The 20,331-nt window shown below is 55.3% G+C and overlaps 1 protein-coding gene across 1 annotated transcript; it reads right to left on the reverse strand.

The window, feature by feature from the left end:
* Positions 1-3,021: 3,021 nt before the first annotated feature.
* Positions 3,022-18,641, reverse strand: ITGA2B (integrin subunit alpha 2b). Its single transcript, XM_081110828.1, has 30 exons — positions 18,439-18,641; positions 17,125-17,246; positions 16,938-17,035; positions 16,666-16,831; positions 15,962-16,011; positions 15,837-15,882; positions 15,594-15,722; positions 15,252-15,299; positions 15,053-15,096; positions 14,849-14,902; positions 14,657-14,709; positions 14,268-14,479; positions 11,732-11,914; positions 11,437-11,482; positions 11,256-11,360; positions 11,118-11,173; positions 10,874-11,025; positions 10,605-10,730; positions 9,993-10,060; positions 9,688-9,838; positions 8,414-8,506; positions 8,078-8,157; positions 7,367-7,447; positions 7,150-7,246; positions 6,903-7,055; positions 6,658-6,783; positions 5,784-5,897; positions 5,427-5,528; positions 5,100-5,216; positions 3,022-3,890 (listed from the first exon to the last, which is right to left on the reverse strand). The coding sequence occupies exons 1-30, from the start codon at positions 18,624-18,626 to the stop codon at positions 3,831-3,833; spliced, it is 3,120 nt and encodes a 1,039-aa protein (XP_080966954.1). The 5' UTR covers positions 18,627-18,641; the 3' UTR covers positions 3,022-3,830.
* Positions 18,642-20,331: the final 1,690 nt, after the last annotated feature.

A 20,331-nucleotide genomic window follows, 5' to 3' on the forward strand; every position in this document is an offset into this window, starting at 1 on the left:
GTGTGTGTGTGATGGCTGTTGCTTGCAACACTCAAATAGGTGGGTACTCAAATAGGTGATGGCCGCTCCGCAGCCCCCTGTGGGTTCCTCGCTCCAGACCCCGGCTGGGTGGGGGCTCAGGCTTCGGCTGCCACCCTGGGCCTAGACGGGGGCTGGGTGCCTAGAGCCATGGTCATGAGCGTCTCCACAAAGTGTAAGAACTGCCCTGTTTCACTGCTCCCCTCTCTCGCACAAACATCCCCTCAGTGCAGGGGAGATAGGGCGCAGCCCCTGGGAATCAGTCCGGGTCTTGTCTAGCTCTTGCCTCTTATTAAGCCGTTAGCGAGTTACTCAGCCTTCCTTTGACGTGAGAATTGTAGTCTCTGCCTCGTGGGGTTGCTGTAAAGATGACATGAGATGATGCACAGGGTCTAGCACATGTCTGACCAGGTGCTGCTGTTGGCCCAGATAACGCGATCCATTGATGAGCTATCATAACCGTTAGGACGTTCTGGAGGTGGCACAGCCTGCCTGTGCACTGAGAATCTCCGGCTGGTCTCACTGGTTCTGCATCATGGATGACAACCTGAGTCTCTTCCTTCTTCCTCAGCCATTGAACCCCAACTTGGCCGGCCCTCTAGCCCCAGCCACACTCTCTTTCCTTCCAGTTTCTGAGGGTCATCATCACTCAGTTTCTGGGTGGCCAAATCCTCATCTGATCTGGCATCTCTCTCCGGTTCTCTCTGGCTTGTTACCTTTCCTTTCGCAAAATGTGCTGCCCTGCAGGGGGCTGGAGGCCTAGAGCAAGGACCTCGGGAACATGGGCTTCTCTCCTGGTTGGGAATTCTGAAATTAGGGGACCTTGTTTTGAGACTGTGGACAAAACCACCATATTTTCTTTTTCCTTCCTTCCTTCCTTCCTTCCTTCCTTCCTTCCTTCCTTCCTTCCTTCTTCCCTTCCCTTTTTTCCTTTCCCTTCCCCCCTCTGGTAAATTTCCATCTAACCAGATTTCCCAGTTCCCATTCTTATGTAACCAAATTGTTGGAACCTCAGCACAGGATCTAGCACTCATCCCTAGTGACTTTCATCTTGTTGGTTACAACCCAACTTCACAATCTGTCAGGGCTGCCTGAATGTGCGCCAGTCACCCAGTGTGTGGAGCTCCCGCTCAGCCAGCCGCCATCTGCAGGGTGAAGGGCCTCCTGACAGTACCGAGCAGCCCAGGGCTGGGATGGAGCTCTGGGACACCCCACAGAGACATGCTTCAGCTTTATCAACATTGTTCCGTTTTCAATCCAAGTGTCCATCGTCCAGCTCACATGTCTGTCTTGTGCACGTAAAGACAAATGCCAGATGCGTTGCTGGATCAAGATAGATCGTCTGGGGCCATCCAGTTGCAATGGCAGAGGGACTGGGAACTTGGCTGGTGTTCAAGGGCCTCGGCTTAATCTTTTCCTAAATATTCAGCCACCCAACTAGAAACCTGTTCTGGAACTTGCCATGCATGGATGTCAAATTGTTCTGGTCTGTTCAGAATCTACCTTTTCCCCTTTGGGAGCAGCTCTTGTGAGGTAAGTCTGTCCGTTAATGGCTTCCCCCAACACTGAGCATCAAGTCCAAAGTTCTCTCCTTGTCACAGGTGCTTCCCGCCTGCCCCCACCACTGACCTCACCTCCTGGATCCCTCACCTGCCTCCAGCCCAGGGGCCTCCTTGCTTTTCCTTGAACACGTCAGGCCTGCTCCCACTTGAGGGCCTTTTCTCTGGCTGCTCTTTCTGTCCAGAGCACTTTATTTCCCTGCAGCCGCTCGGCTCATTCATTCATTGCTCTGCTCACCTCATGAGAGGGGCCTTTCCCGACCACTCTGCCTGTAAAGTCAGCCTGCTCCCAACACCCACTTAATTCTACCACTAGCTCCCAATCTTTATTTTTATTCCTATCACTAACTGCCGGGGTCCAACCCCAGCGGGTCCAGGGGTCCCCAAAGGTGTGGACGGAGTCGGCGAAGAAGGAATGACACGAAGACAGCGTTCAGTTGATCAGCAGCCTAGCCAGGATCTCCAGCCAAGTTCTGGTCTGGATCTCCAGTGAAGTTCTCTTTAGGATCTCCAGCCAGGTTCTGTGTCCATGGTCTCTTGCTAGGTTCTCCAGACAGGTTCTCCAGGTTCTCCAGGCAGGTTCTGTAGCCATGTTCCCTCGCTAGGTTCTCCAGCCAGGTTCTGTCCAGGTTCTCCAGCCAGGTTCAGTCACCAGGTTCTAGTCAGGTTCTCTTGCCAATTTCTGTAGTCAGGTTCAGTCCAGGATCTTTTGCCATGTTCTCTCCAGCGAAGCTCTTCTGTCTCTAGAGAACGCTCTGTGTAGGTTCTGTGCCTAGGTTCTGTCTCCCTCTCTGTCTCCTTACATCTGTATTTATACCAGTTGATTCCAATCCTATCAATCTCTATTTCAAAGGTTAGGGCGTTTCTTATCTCCATTCCAGGGAGTAAAGATTATGTAGCTTAAGCATGATTGTTTGTAGTTAAAGTGATTAATTACCCACCTGGCACTTAGTTAAGAGGTTTTATTCCCTCCCTAACTTCAGGGGAAAATCCCTACCTGGGGAAACAACCTTTCTCAGAGACCTTGGTTAAAACACATAGTGCCAAGAAGGTGAGCAAACATATTAAGAACAGTATGCCATATATGCCAGGTCCCTTGAAACAGCAAGCATGGGGACCAGCTCCCGGCAACTAACCACCAATGACTATTATTTATTTATTTATTTATTTAATTTACTAGAGGCCCAGTGCATGAAATTCGTGCACAGGGAGGGTCCCTAGGGGCTGCCAGCTGCTGGCCGGGGAGAGGAGCTGTGGGCAGTTGGCCAGCCGGCCCTGCCCCCTGGTTGAACTCCCAGTCGTGGGGACAATTTGCATATTAGGTTTTTATTATATAGTATTTATTTCCCTTTGCCCCTGATTGGATGGAAGTTCCATGAAGGCAGGGACTTTTTTTGTTGTTCCCTGTTCCATCCCAGCACTGGAATGGAGCCAGGCACATAGTAGGTGCTCAATAAATGTTTATTGAACATGAATCCACAAATCCCTCGGGACTCCCGGTGGATCCCCCACCACTACTTCCCGACTCCGACCTCAGTGTCGCCCTCCTGGGGCCTTCCTGCCTGGTGCCTATTTCCTAACTTAAGACCCTTCTCCTTGGTGGGGAAGAAGGAATAGTACACCTCCCTCACACTGCCTTCCTCAGGATGAGGGCTCAGTCAGCCTCCCTCTCTGCCCCTTCTCACTCTGAACACAGCTTTAAAGGCCTTTTTAAAAAATGGGAGGGGGGAGAACACGTTCTTTTCTTGGTGTTTAGCTCTTCAAAATCATAAAAAAAAAATATTTAAAGCTGCCCATCAGGGACCCTGCCTGCCGACTTTGCCATCCTCCCAGCCATCCTCACACACCTCCACCCCCCTCCAGCCTCACCCGGAGGCTCTGCCACCCTTTTTCCCTTGTTCCACCCCCACCTTCTACTCCCTGACACTCCTCAAAGACAGTAATTTGCAACCTCTGCCTTGACAGATGCTGTCTGCTCACATTTCTAGCAGCCCCAGATCCCCACTCCAAATATCACCTCCCTCTCCTCCCCTAACCCCAAGAGGAAGCAGCACACTGAGTTGGGGCTCAGCCTCTTTATCTGGCAGCAAGAAAGGGGGTGGCCCAGCTCTGATGGGAGGGGGAAGACATCAGGAGGCCTCCATGGAACAGCTCCAACCTGGGGGTGAGCAGAGTTGGGGGGCACTCGGAGAAGAAGGGGCAGAGCGGGGATCACGCCCAGCCTTCCTGTAGGACAGAGCCTGGGCTGCACCTTCACTCCTCCTCTTCATCATCTTCCTCCAGGGGAGGCCGATTCCGCTTGAAGAAGCCAACCTGGGGGTGCACAGGGCCAGGTTATAAAGATGATCCTTAGGCCCCAGAGCAGCACTGGAAGAAGCAATTACGCTAGAAACCAGCCAGCCATGAGGTCCTCTCCTGGACCAGCACAAAATATGGACCCCACTGTTTGCACAAATGAAGGCCTTTCCCCATTTAGGGATAATACATGTAACAATTTCAAAATATGTTTTGCTTTTTCTTCCCTGAATTTTTCTTAAATACTGATGACTGTGTCTCTATATGACTCAGGTGCATGATGATGATATATTTAATTTATTGTAAGTCTAAAGTGTGGTTTTCCCCCAAAGCACCACGTTTCCCAGGGCTTGGCACCTGAGTGAGCTTGAGACCAGCCCACTTGTTCTCCAGGCACAGAGGAGGGAGGGGCCCACCAGGGCCTCATACGGAGCGGGCCACAGGGTCTGGACCAGACCTGACAAGGGGCAGGGAGGAGGTGAACCCATCCTCCACAGCAGCTGGAGATTTCCTGGAGGCAGGACTCACTCCCCGTGACTTCCTCTCAGGAGTGAACGGGTCTAAAGGACTTAGCATCCCAGGAGCCACCTCCTCCAGGAGTCTGTCCCGGGAAGAGGTCCCCTGGAGAATGACAGTCTGATAACGGAGATGTAGTCCTGGCCGGTTTTGCTCAGTGGGTAGAGCGTTGGCCTGCAGACTGAAGGGTCCTGGATTTGATTCCAGTCAAGGACACAAGCCCGTATTGTGGGTTCAATTCCCAGTAGGGGGCGTGCAGGAGGCAGCTGATCAATGATTCTCTCTCATCATTGATGTTTCTTTTTAAAAATATATATATTTTATTGATTTTTTACAGAAAGGAAGGGAGAGGGAGAGGGAGTTAGAAACATTGATCAGCTGTCTCTTGCACACCTTCTACTGGGGATGTGCCTGCAACCAAGGTACATGCCCTTGACTGGAATAGAACCTGGGACCCTTCAGTCCGCAGGCCAAGGCTCTATCCACTGAGCCAAACCGGTTAGGGCTCATCATTGATGTTTCTATCTCTCTCTCCCCTCTCCCTTCCTCTCTGAAATCAATAAAAATACATTTAAAAAATAATCATGGAGATGTACATCAGGTGGGCGCTGGGTCACCCACTTGGACCACTGCCTCTCTCTGCCTCCCTGTGAGGGTGGGCAGGGCCAAGTCTGTGCCCACTAGGGACCCTCCCCTCCCTTCACGCCTCACCTTCCACATGGCCAGCACCAGGAGTGTGAGCAACAGCAGGCCACTCAGCACGCCCACCAGCACCCACCAGATGGGGACGTCCCGCTCCTCCAAGGCCCGAAGCAGCTGCGTCTGGACCTGGGACACACCGGGGCCTGTCCTCAGTCACCTCGGCACCTGGCTTTTCCAAACCTCAGACCCGTGGGGTGGCGACACCTAGCCCAGCCATCTGCCAGTCCCACCCTTCAGGCCCAGGGAGGCCCCGCCCTCATCCTGCCCCACAGGACACAGGGGCTGCCCAGTGGGTACTGCAGGCCCATCTCCTTGACAACATTCGCCCATACGCACCAGAGCTTCTCCACTGGGCAGGCTGAGGGCGGGCACGGTGTAGGGGAGGGAGGAGACATTGAACCAAGCCTGCGACTGCAGCACAAATTGATCCAGGGGCCTCTGGGGGGGTGGGGGAGCCGTTCACACAGGCCTATTGGTTGCAGGAGTCCCAGCGCCTGACCGCCTCCCTCCTGGGGGAGCCTGGCCCTGCCTAATCTCAACCCCTTCAAAGTAGCCCCCCCCCCCAAATAATTAATTTTAAAAAAAGAAAAAGTAAACCTGGTCTTCACTCTCTGCCCGCTCCCCAAAGCCCCGCCTCTCCCCAAAGCTCACTCTGCCCCGCCCCCGAAGGCCCGCCGCTGACGTCATGCCCACCTGGCGGAGGCTGGGCAGCCACAGCAAGGCGTGCACCGTGACCATGGCCCGCTGCCCGCGCTCCATCTCCTGCAGCTCGCACTGCACCACAGTACAGGGCGCCGAGTCGCAGCTCTGAGGGGGTGTGCAATGAGTCCCAGCCCTCCTGACCGCACCCCCTCACCCCAGGGGCCCAGCACGGAGGGAGGGGGGCGGTGCGTGTGTGGGAGGGGCAGTCAGGGAGCCTGGGCCTCAGGAAGGGCCTCAGGTCCAACTTTCAGACCTTCTCTCTAGATCAGCGGTTCTCAACCTGTGGGTCGCGACCCCTTTCACAGGGGCCGCCTAAGACCATCGGAAAACACATCTACAATTACATATTGTTTTTGTGATTAATCACTATGCTTTAATTATGTTCGATTTGTAACAATGAAAATACATCCTGCATATCAGATATTTACATGACTCATAACAGTAGCAAAATTACAGTTATGAAGTAGCAACGAAAATAATTTTATGGTTTGGGTCACCACAACATGAGGAACCGTATTAAAGGGTCGCGGCGTTAGGAAGGTTGAGAACCACTGCTCTAGATGGAGTTGTTCACACAGTCCCGGGGATCCAGGGAGCAGGCGGGGAAAGCAGGCCTTCAGACAGTATTCAATACCCAGAATGCTGGCACCCTGCTCTGGCCTGTATTCATTCGTTTCAATGTCCTGGGAATCTTAAAAAAATGCAAGTGCCCCCCGCCCCCGCCCTGCCCTAGACAGACCAGCACAAACGGACTGAGGCGGCCACCCTGAGGCCCACGCCACTCTCGGCCCCTCTGCCTCCCACCCCCCTGCCCCTGGGCTCCAGGGAGAAGAGACCCCATTTGGAGACCACAGAGCCTGCTCACCACAAGAACTGGATCCTGAAGCCTCGATGGCTGCTTGGACCCTGACAGGAACGCCTGCCTGCGATCCCGCTTGTGGTGGCCCCGGGAAGCGGGGGAAGGACTTGGGGTGGGCACCCCCAAGTCCAGCTGGGGAGGCAAGGCAGCTGTCAGACCCCACACTCTGCCCGTCGCCCTGCGCTCCCGGAGGAGCCCTGGCTGATGGGCTGGGACTCCCCTGCAGCTCCTTCTTCCACCCAGGCTCTCACCTTGAGGGGGTTGGGGGAGGGCTGTGGGGAGCACTGAAGCCCCCCCTGAAGCTGTATATCCAGGATGTAGAGCAGGTCAGAGGACTGGGACTGGCCAGGGAGGTGGATGCTGAGGTGGAGGCCGCTGACAGTGCTAGGGCCGTTGTTGTGGAGCTGGTGAGGGTGGCAGCGTATTAGGCGGCTCAGCGCCTGGACTGTAGTTCCTGGGACCCTCCCACCCCAGCCTGGGCCCAGGGCTCCTCCCTACCTCATAGGTGTGCTCCACTTTGGGGCCCCAGGTGTCTGAGACGTTCTCCCTGTTGCCTTCTTCCGCCGCCACCACCAGGAAGGCTGGAAAGGAGCTCCTGCAGGGGCCCAAGCTCCCAACGTAAGCTTGACCCCAACTTGCTGTGGGAGTCCCCCCAGGACCCCTCAAGCCTTAGGACTTGGCCTGCCGTCTCCCTTATCCTTCCCCAGCCTCTCACCCTCGAAGCTCCACATGGGCCTCCGCACGGACTGGCACATCCAGCACCACCTCCTCACTGTTTGGATTCTGGCTGTTCTTGCTGGAGGGGAGGGGATGAGGAGGAGCAGGTCAGGGACAGCAGCCCAGTGGACATCAGAGCTCTCTGGGGGCGGGGCCCGGATTTCAGAGGCTCAGGAAGACCTGACTCTTTTTCTCCCTTCCTTCCTCCCTTCTTTCCTTCTTCCTTCCTTCCTTCCCTTCCTTTCCTTCACTTCCTTCCCTTTTTCTTTCTTTCTTTCTTTCTTTCTTTCTTTCTTTCTTTCTTCCTTTCTTTCTTTCTTTCCTTTCTCTTTCTTTCTTTCTTCTCTCTCTCTCTCTCTCTCTCTCTCTCTCTCTCTCTCTCTCTCCCTCTCTCTCTCCCTCTTTCTTTCTTTCTTTCTTCTTTCTTTCTTTCTTTCTTTCTTTCTTTCTTCCTTCCTTCCTTCCTTCCTTCCTTCCTTCCTTCCTTCCTTTCTTTCTTTCTTTCTTTCTTTCTTTCTTTCTTTCTTTTTTTTTGCCACCCACACCAAGGTTAACCTGGGAAAGAACTTCTCTTTGGGCTCCAAGACTCAGAAACAAGTCTCTGAGGAGGAAAGGGGACAGGGAAGCCTGAAGAGCCAGCATCCCAGGAGACCCTTCTGCAAGGAGGTCACCTGCGTGTCCCCGCATCAGGTGCTCCCCCGTCCAGTACCTCCTGATCTGCAGCCGGAAGGACACTTGCTCCCCAGCCTCTTCCAGGTTCTCCACACTCACCAACATGGTGATTCCTGCCTGAGAGACGGGACAGGCCGAAGTCACTGCACAGATGCCCACTCTGAACACGGCACGTGGCCTCCAGGCCTCATCTCCACGGTCACCATTATTAACTCCGTCTTACTCAGAAGCCCACTCATCCAAGATCGCACAGCTAGGGAGTGGGAGGACCAGGATTCCGGCCCCGGGCTGACTCCAAACCCAGCCACTAAAACCCAGCTGCCTTTGAGGCCCCGGTGGAGGAGACCCAGCACCCAAGACTCAGCGGCCTCACCCGGACATTCCTCTTCATGGGGTTGCCCAGCTCACACAGCACCACCTTGGTCTCGTTCTCCTTCTTCTGGTTACAGACCAGCCTCTCAAAGCCCTTTCAGGAGGTAGTTTCAAGAAAGAGGATGCTTACAGAGCAGCCCATACATATGGAAACTCCTTGGAAAGCCTGGGAAAGACTTCTGTGCCAGGGTGGGAGGAGGGCTTCCAGGGGTGGGAACACAAGGGACTGACATTCTACTTTATGTATCACTCTAGCACTTTATCATAATGTAAAACATTACATAGACTATGATCCCATCGTTATAAACTACCCGACAAAATAAAAGACATATGTGGCTCTGGACAAGTAGCTCAGTTGGTTAGAGTGTCCTTATGATACACCAAGGTTTCAGGTTTGATCCTTGGCCAGGGCACATACAAGAATCAACCAATGGCCCTAGCTGGTTTTGCTCAGCAGATGGAGTGTCAGCCTGCAGACTAAAGGGTCCTGGGTTTACTTCAGGTCAAGGGCACATGCCCGGGTTGTAGGCTTGATCCCCAGTAAAGGGGTGTGCAGGAGGCAGCCAATCGATTCTCATCATTGATGTTTCCATCTCTCCCTCTTCCTCTCTGAAACCAATAATAATAAAAAAATAATAAAAAAGATATTTCCTTTTTTTAAAGAATCTACCAATGAATGCATAAAAAAGTGGAACAAGTTGATGTTTCTCTCTCCCTCTCTAAAACAAACAAACAAATAAATGTATGTCTGTCGATGTTGAGAAAAAAGACTAGAAGAAGATCGACCAAATGTTAACAGAGGTTCCTGTTAATATTTAGTTCTTGAGCCTTTTTTTGTTTCTGAATCCTCACTGGAGGACATACATAATGTATTTTAAAGACAGGGGGAGAGAGAGGGAGAGAGGAGAGAGAGAGAGAGAGAGAGAGAGAGAGAGAGAGAGAGAGAGAGAGAGAGAGAGACATCGATTGGTTGCCTTCTGTACATGCAACCTAGGTATGTGCCCTGATGGGATATGGAGCCCACAACCTTTTGGTGTACAGGGCGATGCTCCAACCAACTGAGCCACACTGTACAGGGCTTCCTGCACCATTTTGACTTGGGTTTTACAATCAAGTTCTTGAATTTTGGACCATTAGCAAGTACTCCTCTTCCAAGTAAAAAAATAAAATTAAAAGATCACAGCTCTTACACAAAGCATGAGAAGTGGGGCTCTCAGGGTGGGAGAAGGCCTACACCTCTCAGGTCCGAGGAATCCCCTGGGGTGGGGGCCTCACCTGGACGTTGCTGACGGCCCGCATGTAGTGGGCACCTTGGGGCAGGTGCACGGCCAGCTCAGCCTCATAGGCCCCCTCCCCGTCATTGGCTGCATCTATCTTTAGCTCCAACACATTATCGGCTCCAATTAGGAGCGGGGCACCCGTCGTCCTGTGGGGAGAAAGGAGTAAGAGGCTGTGTCCAGGCCCAGGGTCTGGGAGGAGGAGGGGGGTGAGGACAGCGTGTTGGTGTATGACACCCCAGGTGGGGAGGAGGTGTCATCGGTGAGTGGGCCAGGGGAGGGGAGAGTGGGAGGTCTCCTCACACGTTGGCGGTGAGCTGAAGCTGGGGCACACACAGGTCATCTTCCCCGCAGTCCAGGATGATGCGGGTCTACAGGGGGCAGGCACATTGGGGTATGTGGGTAAGTTGGAGGCAGGTGAAGTTAGGGGATTAGAAGATCTGAGAATGAAGGATTGCTGAGATGACATCAGGGCTTTGGGGTTTGGGACAATGTCATGGTTTAGGTCAGCGGTTCTCAACCTGTGGGTCGAGACCCCTTTGGGGGTCAAACGACCCTTTCACAGGGGTCGCCTAAGACCATCGGAAAACACATATATAATTACATATTGTTTTTGTGATTAATCACGATGCTTTAATTATGTTCAATTTGTCACAATGAAATTGGGGGTCACCACAACATGAGGAACTGTATTAAAGGGTCGCGGCATCAGGAAGGTTGAGAACCACTGGTTTAGGTGGTGCCATCAGAGGTTTGAGGTGACATCAACCCTTGGGGACACTGAAGTTTTGGGGTTTTCAATAGGGTTTAGAGCGACATTAGAGATTAGAGGTGACATCGAGGTTTGGGGTTCATATTAGAACTCAGACACTAACCCTAAGCCTGACTGTCCGGCCTGTCCCTGCCCACCCTCACCTGCTCCTGGACGTGGGTGTCTCCCTGCAGCACAAGAGCGGGAGCCAGTCCATCCTTCTCGGGCTGCAGGGACACATTGACGCTGAGCACAATGGGGCTCAGCTTGTCCCGGAAGTCAGCCTCGTCCTAGGGAGGGGACAAGAATCAGGCCCTCTGGCTACCGTGTTCCCTACCACTGACCACCCCCGGACCCGTGGCGCCCGGCCCGTACCCCAGGGCTGGATGAACAAGCTCACCACCCAGCCCTGCCCATCCCCAGCCCGGCGTACCCGGAGGAAGGCCGTGGTGGTGAGGCAGATGGGGCTGTGCCTCCCCCCCAGGTCCAGGTGCAGGGTGGTGCTCGCCTGCTGCGAGTTCAGCAGGAGGACCCTCCGGCCCTGGCGGGGCTTCTGCCGGTCCAGCTGCAGCTCGGCATTTAGGCCTGACAGGGCGAGCAGGGAGGGTCAAGGTCTCCCTGGCCAGCCTCCAGGGGAGTCCAGGCCAGCTCCCTCCTGTGCCCACCCTGCCACTCACCCAGCTTCTGAGGGACATTGTGTCCGGTGGCTCCTACACACACCTGGATGTTAAAGCTGCAAAGATGTGAGTGGGGCTCAGGGGTTAGGGCCCCTGAGATCCCAGATCCTGCCTGGCCCACGCCCTCCGTCCGCTCACCAGCTCACGTGCGTCTCCGTCTTGGGCAGGTCACATTCCTTCACAGCAGGATTCAGCGAACCTTGTACCAGCAGCTGGACAGTGGCCGTCACCACCGGCTGAGCTCTGGTGGGAGGGGGCAGGCTTGCTGTTGTGGCCCTTCCTGGCCTCCTCCCCAGCCCATCCCGGGAGTCAGTCTCACCTGTACACAGCCACCTTGTCAGCCCCGTATGCTCCCACCAATAGGTCTGTAGATATTGGAAGGGGGTCAGAGCTGGTCATGAGAGAGGGCATGACGTCCCCATCTTCCCAGAGGTGCCCAAACCACTTCCCCCATTGGAGGTTTGACCGGGCCCTCCCTGGCATCTCAGCCCCACAGACAGGCCAGAGCTCTCCGTGGGGCGCCGGGTCAGGCACAGGCCCCTGGCTGTGTCTCCCAGCATCTCCAGCTAATGCTCAAGGGCCCTTTTTGTTCAGCTGGGGGCAGTCCAGGGCACCTGGGTATCCATTGTCATCGATGTCTGTGGCACCTCGCAGGGAGAAGCCGAAGCCAGAGCCCGTGGAGAAGGGGCTGTCCAGGACCTGGGAGGGGCGGGAGCTGAGCCCCTCACTCTGGCCCAGGAACACCTGCACTTGGCCCCGACCACTGGGGCCCCCGTAGGGGGCGGCCACTGCAACATCTGGAAGGAACAACAGCAAGAGAGTGGCTGTTTGTTTTCCAGTCTCTCCAGGGGCAGACCCCAGGGGACCAGGAGAGCGATACACAGATCTGGGTCAAGAAGGCAGCTGCCCTGCCTTCCAGGAGTTTACAATTGGGTCAGAGAGAGACCCATCAAATAGGATTATTATAAAAACAGTAACAGCCCTATCTATTCAGAAAAACATATTGACGTGATTTCATTTGATACTGAAAATGAGGCATCGTTATTCCTATTTTAGGTGAGAAAACCGAGTCCCAGAAGATTCAGTAACCAAAACCTATTAAATTCCCCTCCTTTTTTCCTTAGGGACCTTCACCCCATGCCACTTATGCCCTTATACCATGCATGCCCGGAGTCACACCGTGGGCTGGTCATCACTAATAACTTAAACTTTTTTTTTCTTTTGCCTTGTCCAGTGTGGCTCAGTTGGTTGAATGTCATTCTGTGCACCAGAAGGTTGCTGGCTCTATTTCTGATCAGGGCACATACCCAGGTTTCAGGTTCCATCCCCCGTCAGGCTGCGCATGGAAAGCAACCATTTACTGTTTCTTTTTTACATCAATGTTTCTCTCTCTCTCTCACTCTCTCTCTCTCTCTCAAAAATCAGTAAAACATATTTTAAAAAATCTTTTCTTATTGATTTTAGAGAGGGAGGAAGTGGGGGGGGGGTGGGGGTGGGGGAGAGGGCACTCGAAACATTGATGTGAAAGAGAAACATCCATGGGTTGCCTCCCATATTCAAACTGACTGGGGGTCAAACTCAAAACCTAGGTGTGTGCTCTGATCGGAATTGAACCCACAACCTTCGGGTGCACCAGCTGATGCTCCAACCAACTGAGCCCACTGACCGGGGCATCACTAATAACTTTTAAGACCACTCTTGAAAATTTATTTGTTATTCATCATAATCTTATTAATTTGTGTTTTTTGCATGCGACAGGACTCAGGATCTTTGATCCATATGTTGTAACTGTCTTTGCTTTGTCTTCTATGCAGTATTTTTTTTCCCTTTTAAAAACCTTTATTGATTTTTCTGATCAAGTTACCCAGACTTTACCTAAATCAACCACTCTGACCACAGTTGAGTCCCCAGGCCCTGGGCCTCCACGCTCTCCTGACCTTTGGCTTCCTCATCTCTTCACTTATTTCCTGACCATTTCCTCAGCCATCTTGCCCCATTGCCAGTTTGGGGCAAGCCTGGCCAGACCCCCACCAGAGCAGGGCACAAGGAAACGAGTTCCTGATCTACAGTCTCCACTAGGGACTGCCCAGCAGTCAGGCAAGGTGGGGGTGGGGGTCTGCGCAGCGTTCTCTCCCGGTTTGCTCAGCACCTATTTCAAACATTCTCTGTTCTGTCAAGCTCCCAGCCCCCTACTTCCTTCATAAAGTGAAGCAGCCCAAGGGCTGTGCTACAATTCCACACGCACTCCCCCCTTTCCCATCTGACCTTGGATTGGTTGTCCCTCCTTGACCCTGCTGCTGGGCTTAGCATCCCACCCGCATTCCCCGGGCATCAAAGGGACCCTCCTCCAGCTCGCTCTTCCTTCCCTCCACTTCCCCACAGATCGTTTTCCTTTACATTCAACTTACTCCATATGCTTTGAAATTAAAATAGCCTTTGCTCGACGCTCCTCTCAGTAATCATCTTTTTCCTCTTTCACAAACTGGTTGGAGGAGCTGCTCGCACTGGCTGCCTCCAATTCACTTCCATTCATAGGTTGCCTCATGGCGTTTTGCTTTCTGTCCCTACCCAGCCCTGAGTCAGCCTCTGACCTCCTTCCTTCTGCGCGGAGGACTCTCTTCCTTCGCGTTCTGGGCCATCAGATCTCATCTTCTCTCCGACCCCTCTGGACAGTGCTCGGTCTCCTTTCCAGACTCACTTCCTCTGGGGTCCCCTAAGTGCTCTTGCTCCCCAGGGCTCTGTCCTGGGCCTCTCCGCACTTCACAGGCGCCCAGGACCCTCCCCCCCATCCCCGGCCCGTGTGTTCCACTCAGACCTCTCTGGCGGAAGTGGGGAGCTACACTCACTGTTCTCTGGATTTGTCTGCCTAATGTGGGCAAGTCCTTCAGGATCAAACAGGTCCAGAGACCAGCTGCTGACATCCTCCCACATCACCTCCCAGATCTGCTGCCCAGCCCGAGTTCCAGGCAGCGCAGCGAAGGATTCCCCGTCCCCCCAACTCCTTTGCCTGGAATAATGCGAACAAATCCGACTTGGGCTGCGTTAACTCTCTGCTTAAAGCTCTTCCTGGCTCCTGCGGCCTTCAGGCCAAATCCCTGGTCTTTACTGTGGCTGCCACCCCCGGGCAGCGGTGGGGCCCGCTCCTCTTACCGTTGTAGTTGTCCCGGTTGAGGTCGCCCAGAGGCGCGATGGCTGAGCCAAATCGCCCATAGAGCTGGGTGCCAGTCAGGAGGAGGCTGGGGGTGCCCAGCGCGTGGGAGCCCCGAGGCTGCAGGAACAAGTACACGCGCCCCACCTCGGCCAGCTTGCGGTCAGCGCGGCTGTCCATGTACAGGGGCGCGCCCACCAGCAGGTCGTGCCTCCTGCGGGCCAGGCGCGCGGTTACGTGGGGGTGGGTGGCTCGGGGCTGCCGCGGGCCAGAGGCCCCTCTCTCCACCCGCGCCCTCCCGCCCCCCTCGGGGGTCGCCGGGAGTGAGGGCAGCTCACGACTCTGGCAACTGGGGGCTCAACTGGGTAGGGCTGGGCGCCCCCCTCCTCACCCGTCCCCATTGACGTCGGTGACGGCCACCGAGTGCCCGAAATACGAAGCCACCTGCAGGAAAGCCAGGCGCACCCTAACTCCCGCCCCACACCCCCCCGCCTCCCTTCGTCATCGCCCCCCGCTCCCCGCGGAACATTCTGGGGCCCCACCGCCCCTGCCTCGGGCACCCCCACCAGGAAGCGGCCCCCACCTGCTCTCCGTGCACCCGGTGCAGCGTCCGGTAGTTGGAGAGCATGATTTCCACCTGCGCAGACCACCACGTGAGGGCGCCATTCCCCCCCACCACCACCACCGCAGCCTCCCCTCCGGGCAGAGGGTTTGGGGGGGAGGGGTCAGCTTTAGGAGTAGGGTCAGGGGCTTCGGGGTGCCGAATGGCGGGGCAGGTGGCACTCACGGCTCCCAGGGTCCAGCTCCAGGTGGGGGCACCGAAGACATATTCTGGGGAGAGCCGGGCCCAGCCAGTGAGTTCCGGCCCCGCCCTGCCTCCCGCCCATCCTTCCGCACCCGGGGAGGGGGGGGGGGGTTCGGTGCGGGGCCGGGGGTGCCCCTCCCAGGGCTGGCTCCCCAGCCCCTGCCCTTAATGGACTTCTTGCCTGTTGTGTTGGGGTTCCCGTCGAACTCGCCGACGGCCACCGAGTACCCTGGAGACACAACGCGCATTAGTTTTCTGCGGGGGCGCAGCGGGCGGGCGGAGGGCGCGGACGGAGGGGACTCGCACATGGCCAGTTCAGAGCTGCTTTACGGACCCGCCACACGGAGGCCACGGGGCCGAGGCCTGCGGGAAGGCCGGCGGAGGGTGGGAGTTGGGCGGTCGGGGGGTGGGGGGGCTGCGGGAGCCGAGGATGGAGACGCCTCGGGCGGGAGTGGGCCTGGGGCGCGCTCCCGGGGGCGGGGCGGCGGTGAGACCCCGGCAGCCCAGGAGGGGCCAGGGTTACCCCGGTAGCCGTCGAAGTACTCTGGTTTGTTGGAGTCGAAGGTGAGGCGCTGGGTGCCCACGTGCCACAAGAGGGTGCCCGGGTGGTAGCTCCTGAAGATGTCTGCGATCGGAGCCCGCGCCAGGAGCCCTGGGGTGCGAGGGGCAGGGGATGCGAACTTCTGGGGTCTTCCCAGGCCGAGAGAGAGAGAGAGAGAGAGAGAGAGAGAGAGAGAGAGAGAGAGAGACACGGGTGGGCACGTACCTAAGAAAAAGAAGCCGCCAGGGGCCCCGAGCACCAGCTCTCCAGCCTGAAAAGGAAGCGGCGGAGGTGAGAGGGGCCTGTTTGGGAGCCGCCCTCGCGACCCTCAGGGCAGGCCCGCTACTCGCCTGAGTGACAGCGGCGCTGAAGCCCGCTTCGCAGTAGCGCTTGTCTTCCCCTGGAGGGGCAAGGAGGGGGTCAGCCGGGGGCAAGAATGGGGGGTCAGCAGGGGGCAAGGAGGGGGGTCAACAGGGGGCAAGAAGGGGGGTCAGCAGGGGGCAAGGAGGGGGGTCAGCCGGGGGCAAGGAGGGGGGTCAGCAGGGGGCAAGGAGGAGGGTCAGCCGGCGGCAAGGAGGGGGGTCAGCCGGGGGCAAGGAGGGGGATCAGCAGGGGGCAAGGAGGGGGGTCAGCAGGGGGCAAGGAGGAGGGTCAGCAGGGGGCAAGGAGGGGGTCAGCCGGGCGGATGGCGAAGCTGCACTGGCCCTAGCGGGGAGCCCAGGTGGTTAGCACATCCTCCCCCTTCGCCAAGGGTTCCGGCGGGATCCCCGTCAGGGCACATACAAGAATCAGCCAGCGAATGCGTACACAAGTGGAACAGCACGCCAAGACTGTCTCCCTTTCTTTAAAATCAATAAGAAAACAAGAAGTAAAAGCGGGCACCGAACCTGGGGCAGGGCGGGCCACGGGGTGACATAGGGGCGTGGCCCTGAGTCTGCGGGTAGCTGGTGAGGGGGGAGGCGTTGCTGGGAGCAAGGCCCGCGGTGCTGGGAGAATGGGAGAAGGCTCGGGAATCAGGGCTGGGCTCGGTGGCCGGGCGTTGGGCGGAGCTCACAGAATTCCTGCTGCTTGTGCACGCGGCTCATGGTGTTGCCGCGGCAGGGCGAGAACTCCGCGCGGCCCGCGTTCTGCAGCTGGGCCAGGAAGCAGCCCCCCACGGGCGTCTTCTCGGCCTCCTCCGTCTTATCTACGACGTTCCAGTGCTGCCAGGGGGCGCAGGCCTGGGCAGGGCCACAGGAGAGTGGGCAGGAGGCGGACTCAGGCCTCCCCCCGCCTAACGTGTCCCTGCCCCCGACCTCTCGGGGTGTCCCGTCCCGCGTTGCCCACCACAATGTTGTCGCTCCAGCTGACAACCGACGCCCCTAGTCCTTGCCCGGCCTTGAAGGTTTGGAAGGTCTGGGAGCCTACTGTTCGGGTCTCATCATCTGGAGGGCACAAGGAGGGATGGGGCCATGAAGTCCAGCTGTGCGCGCTCCCCGCAGCTCCTCCCTTCCCCTCCGTGCCTGGGACTCACTAAGGTCGAAGGACAGAGGCGAGCACTGGCCGCCCTCGGCCCTCCAGGGGCACAGGAACACGCCGCCAGTCTCCTCTTGACTGCGGCCTCGGATCCGCGGGGCGCCCACCACGATGGCCACGCTGTATAGAAAAAATGCGTGAGCACGGAGCAGATTCCGGGGTACCCCCGTGCCCGCGCAGGGAGCACTACCCTGAAGGGGGGTGTGCCTTGGGGGACACTGGGTCACATTAAGTAGTGCCCATGAGACCACTATGGTGGCTAGAAGGGGAAAAGCAAAAGTGGGGAAGGGGTTAGGTTAGATTCAAGCCCAATGACAGCCATGGGCCACACAGACACCCTGGGAGTTCTGGTTGGACCCTCACACCTCTCACCTCCCTCCATATTCCTCATTGATCAGTCATTAGTTGTAGGTCACATTGGGAAGGGGATTGACTTTGGGGGAGGTGGCTCTCTTCAGCGGAGGAAATTCACCCGGGGCCTGATGCTTGAATGCGGTCTTCCATTGCCACTCCCCAAAGCTGGGTAGCACAGTGTCCACCACCAGAAGGAACTAGCTCAGGGGAGTTATTATAGAGGTTTTTATTTTTGTTTTTTGTTTTTTTTTACAGAGAGGAAAGGAGAGAGATAGAGAGCCAGAAACATCAATGAGAGAGAAACATCAACCAGCCACCTCCTGCATACTCCCCACTGGGGATGTGCCCGCAACCAAGGTACATGCCCCTGACCGGAATCGAACCCAGGACCCCTCAGTCTGCAGGCCAACGCTCTATCCACTGAGCCAAACCGGTTTCGGCTGGGGAGTTATTATAAAGAGGAGGAACCAGGACTGTAATCTTGGCAATCTGATCTCACAGCCTGATTAATCCTAATCACTAATGTTCTATTGCTTCTTCTCAAATATCTATAATTTTTATGGGGATCAAGGAAATGGAGTGGAAAAGCAAGGTGAGTAGATCATTTTACAGTTTTGCAAGTCAATTTAAGACATTCGCACTTCTCTCTGTATTTTGAGGGGATGGCAGTGGAGTGGGTCATACAAGTGACCCTTGGAGAAAAAAATAAGGTATCAACTTTTGTTTTGCCTTTGTTTTTGCTGTAGTTTCAGTGCCTAACTCCTCTTTGGTGTCCCCTCCTGATACCCTCGCCTGAGCAGGTTCCTCCCCAGTATTCCTAACAAGCACTCAGCCAAATAGACCCTAGAAGTCACTTTGCCCAACCTCTATCACAAATGGGGAACTTGAGGTCCACAGAAGCAGTAATGGTGGGAGAATCTTTCTCTCTCCCAACACCCAAACTTCCCCCAGGGCTTACCTCCCATGGCTGTCCTTGTAGAAGTCCAATGAAAACCCAAAGTGGCTGCCATTGGGGCCTGTGTAGAAGGTGAGCCGCACTGGGTCCAGGTTCAAGGCCCAGGCTGGAGGGGCAGCACCGGGTCCCAAGAGCATCTGCACCCACTCCAGAAGCCAGAGGGCATGAAGTGGACACAAAGCTCTGGCCATCTTCCTTCTCCCACAACCTCCTTGGAAGGAATGGACTAACTCCTTCCTCTTCCTTTCAGTTCCACCACAGGAAGTCTTTTCTTATCAAACCTGAAGCCACTTAATGAACAGTAGGCAGAAAACAGGGCTGTTGGCCCTGGACCCATTTGGTTTCTAGGATTGCCAGGAAGGGAAGGAGGTGAGGCCACCCTGAGGGTGGATGCTAATGGCTGAAAGCCATGACTCCTCCCTTTTCCTGAGAGTAGTTTATCACCAAGTCTTGTTGGTTCTGCCTCTCAACTATGTCTCTTGAATCTTCACGCCATTTCTACTACCACCATGCAAGTCTAACCATCATGGCTTTCTGGTTGGGATAGAAAAACCATGAACTAGCTGGTCTGTACACCTCCACTCTAGCCCCCAGTTCTGTGGCCCCTCTTCCTCCCACACAGCTGCCTGCACTGCTGTGGCACATAATGACTTGGTTAACAGTGGGGGAAGGAGTAAGGAAGCTGCTGCCTCCTGATAAGACCTGGGCTGCTGTACCCTCTTGGATAAGGCACCTATCCACTTCCTTTTAGGGCTTTGGGCAGCTTCAGTCAGTCACATTGGTGCAGCAGCTTCCTCACTCTTCCTCCATCTCAGGCCAAGTCTTAATGTGGTCAAGCAGTGCAGCCAGGGCTGGGGAAGGGCTGGTGAATGGGTCTTGGTTGAAGGGAGAAGGGAGATGGGGATAAAGTGGAGTCGGATCAGGGTATTCTGGCTCATAGGCTTTGTGATTATTCACCAGCTGTTCAGTAGAGAGCAGGCCCCCTCACTCTTTCTGGTGACAGAGCTCTTGTCCAATCATCAAGAACCGATTCTGTGGGGTCACTGGCAACAGGAAGCCGCCTCCAACTCTTCAGGCTGGCACCCTGGAATTAACACAGTTTATCATGGCCTGTTCACTGGATCGTGTCCATGAATCCCTGGAGAGCAAGGTTCTTTACTGTAGTCTGGGGCCTAGCCGAGAGCCCAACTTGTAATAGGTGTTACTGAAAGACAGACTGAATGGAGCGTGCACTGAGCATGGAAGATGCAAACATGTGGAAAGAGAAGGAATAGTTTTGAGAAGAAAGGCAAGGTCATTTTCTGTGGATGTGAGCAAGAGGAGTGCCAAGTCTTATTGACACTACATGTCTCCCCCCAAAAAATAGGTTCTCAGGAAGGAAATTCAAGATCTGCCAGGGGAACAGGAACATGGCCACATCCTCCTTTTGCTCTATATTTTCTGATCAATTGCAACCATCTTATCTTGGAAACCCTTTGGCTCCTCCCTTCTCCTAATTCACCATCTCAGCACAAAGCTCAAAATCCTGCCCTTTGCTAGGTTAGAAGCTCCTTACATTTTAGTCCAGGCCTTCTTCACTGATTTCTTAGTCCCAGGACTACAGTAGGCATGTAACGCATCTATTAGAATGAATACTTAACTCAGTTTTATACTTACCTACCACGTTCCCACTGACCTCAGCTGAGCGGTATTGTAATTATTGGTGTATACTGTGTAGCCCCAAATGAAGTCACATTTCACTAAAGTTTTTAAATCAGTATTTATTCTGTTCAAGGCACTGAGTAGTAAGGGATACGAAGGTCCCTGACCAAGGATCTTTAAAGAGGGAGTTAAGACATGAACACACAACTGCAGCAGAGGAAGAGTAAAGCATGCCTTGAAAGGGTGATTATGTCT

The sequence above is a fragment of the Myotis nattereri genome, assembly GCF_964212035.1.
Source record: "Myotis nattereri genome assembly, chromosome: 16".
Classification (NCBI taxonomy): domain Eukaryota; kingdom Metazoa; phylum Chordata; class Mammalia; order Chiroptera; family Vespertilionidae; genus Myotis; species Myotis nattereri.

Excerpts from the sequence above, each read along its gene's own strand:
- ITGA2B (XM_081110828.1), bottom strand. The coding sequence starts at position 18,626 with ATGGCCAGAGCTTTGTGTCCACTTCATGCCCTCTGGCTTCTGGAGTGG. Across the intron at positions 9,839-9,992 it reads CTTCAGCTCACCGCCAACGT|GACGACGGGTGCCCCGCTCC; the intron begins GTGAGGAGACCT and ends TTCTCCCCACAG. Across the intron at positions 6,784-6,902 it reads CCTCCCCCAACCCCCTCAAG|CTGGACTTGGGGGTGCCCAC; the intron begins GTGAGAGCCTGG and ends TTGCCTCCCCAG.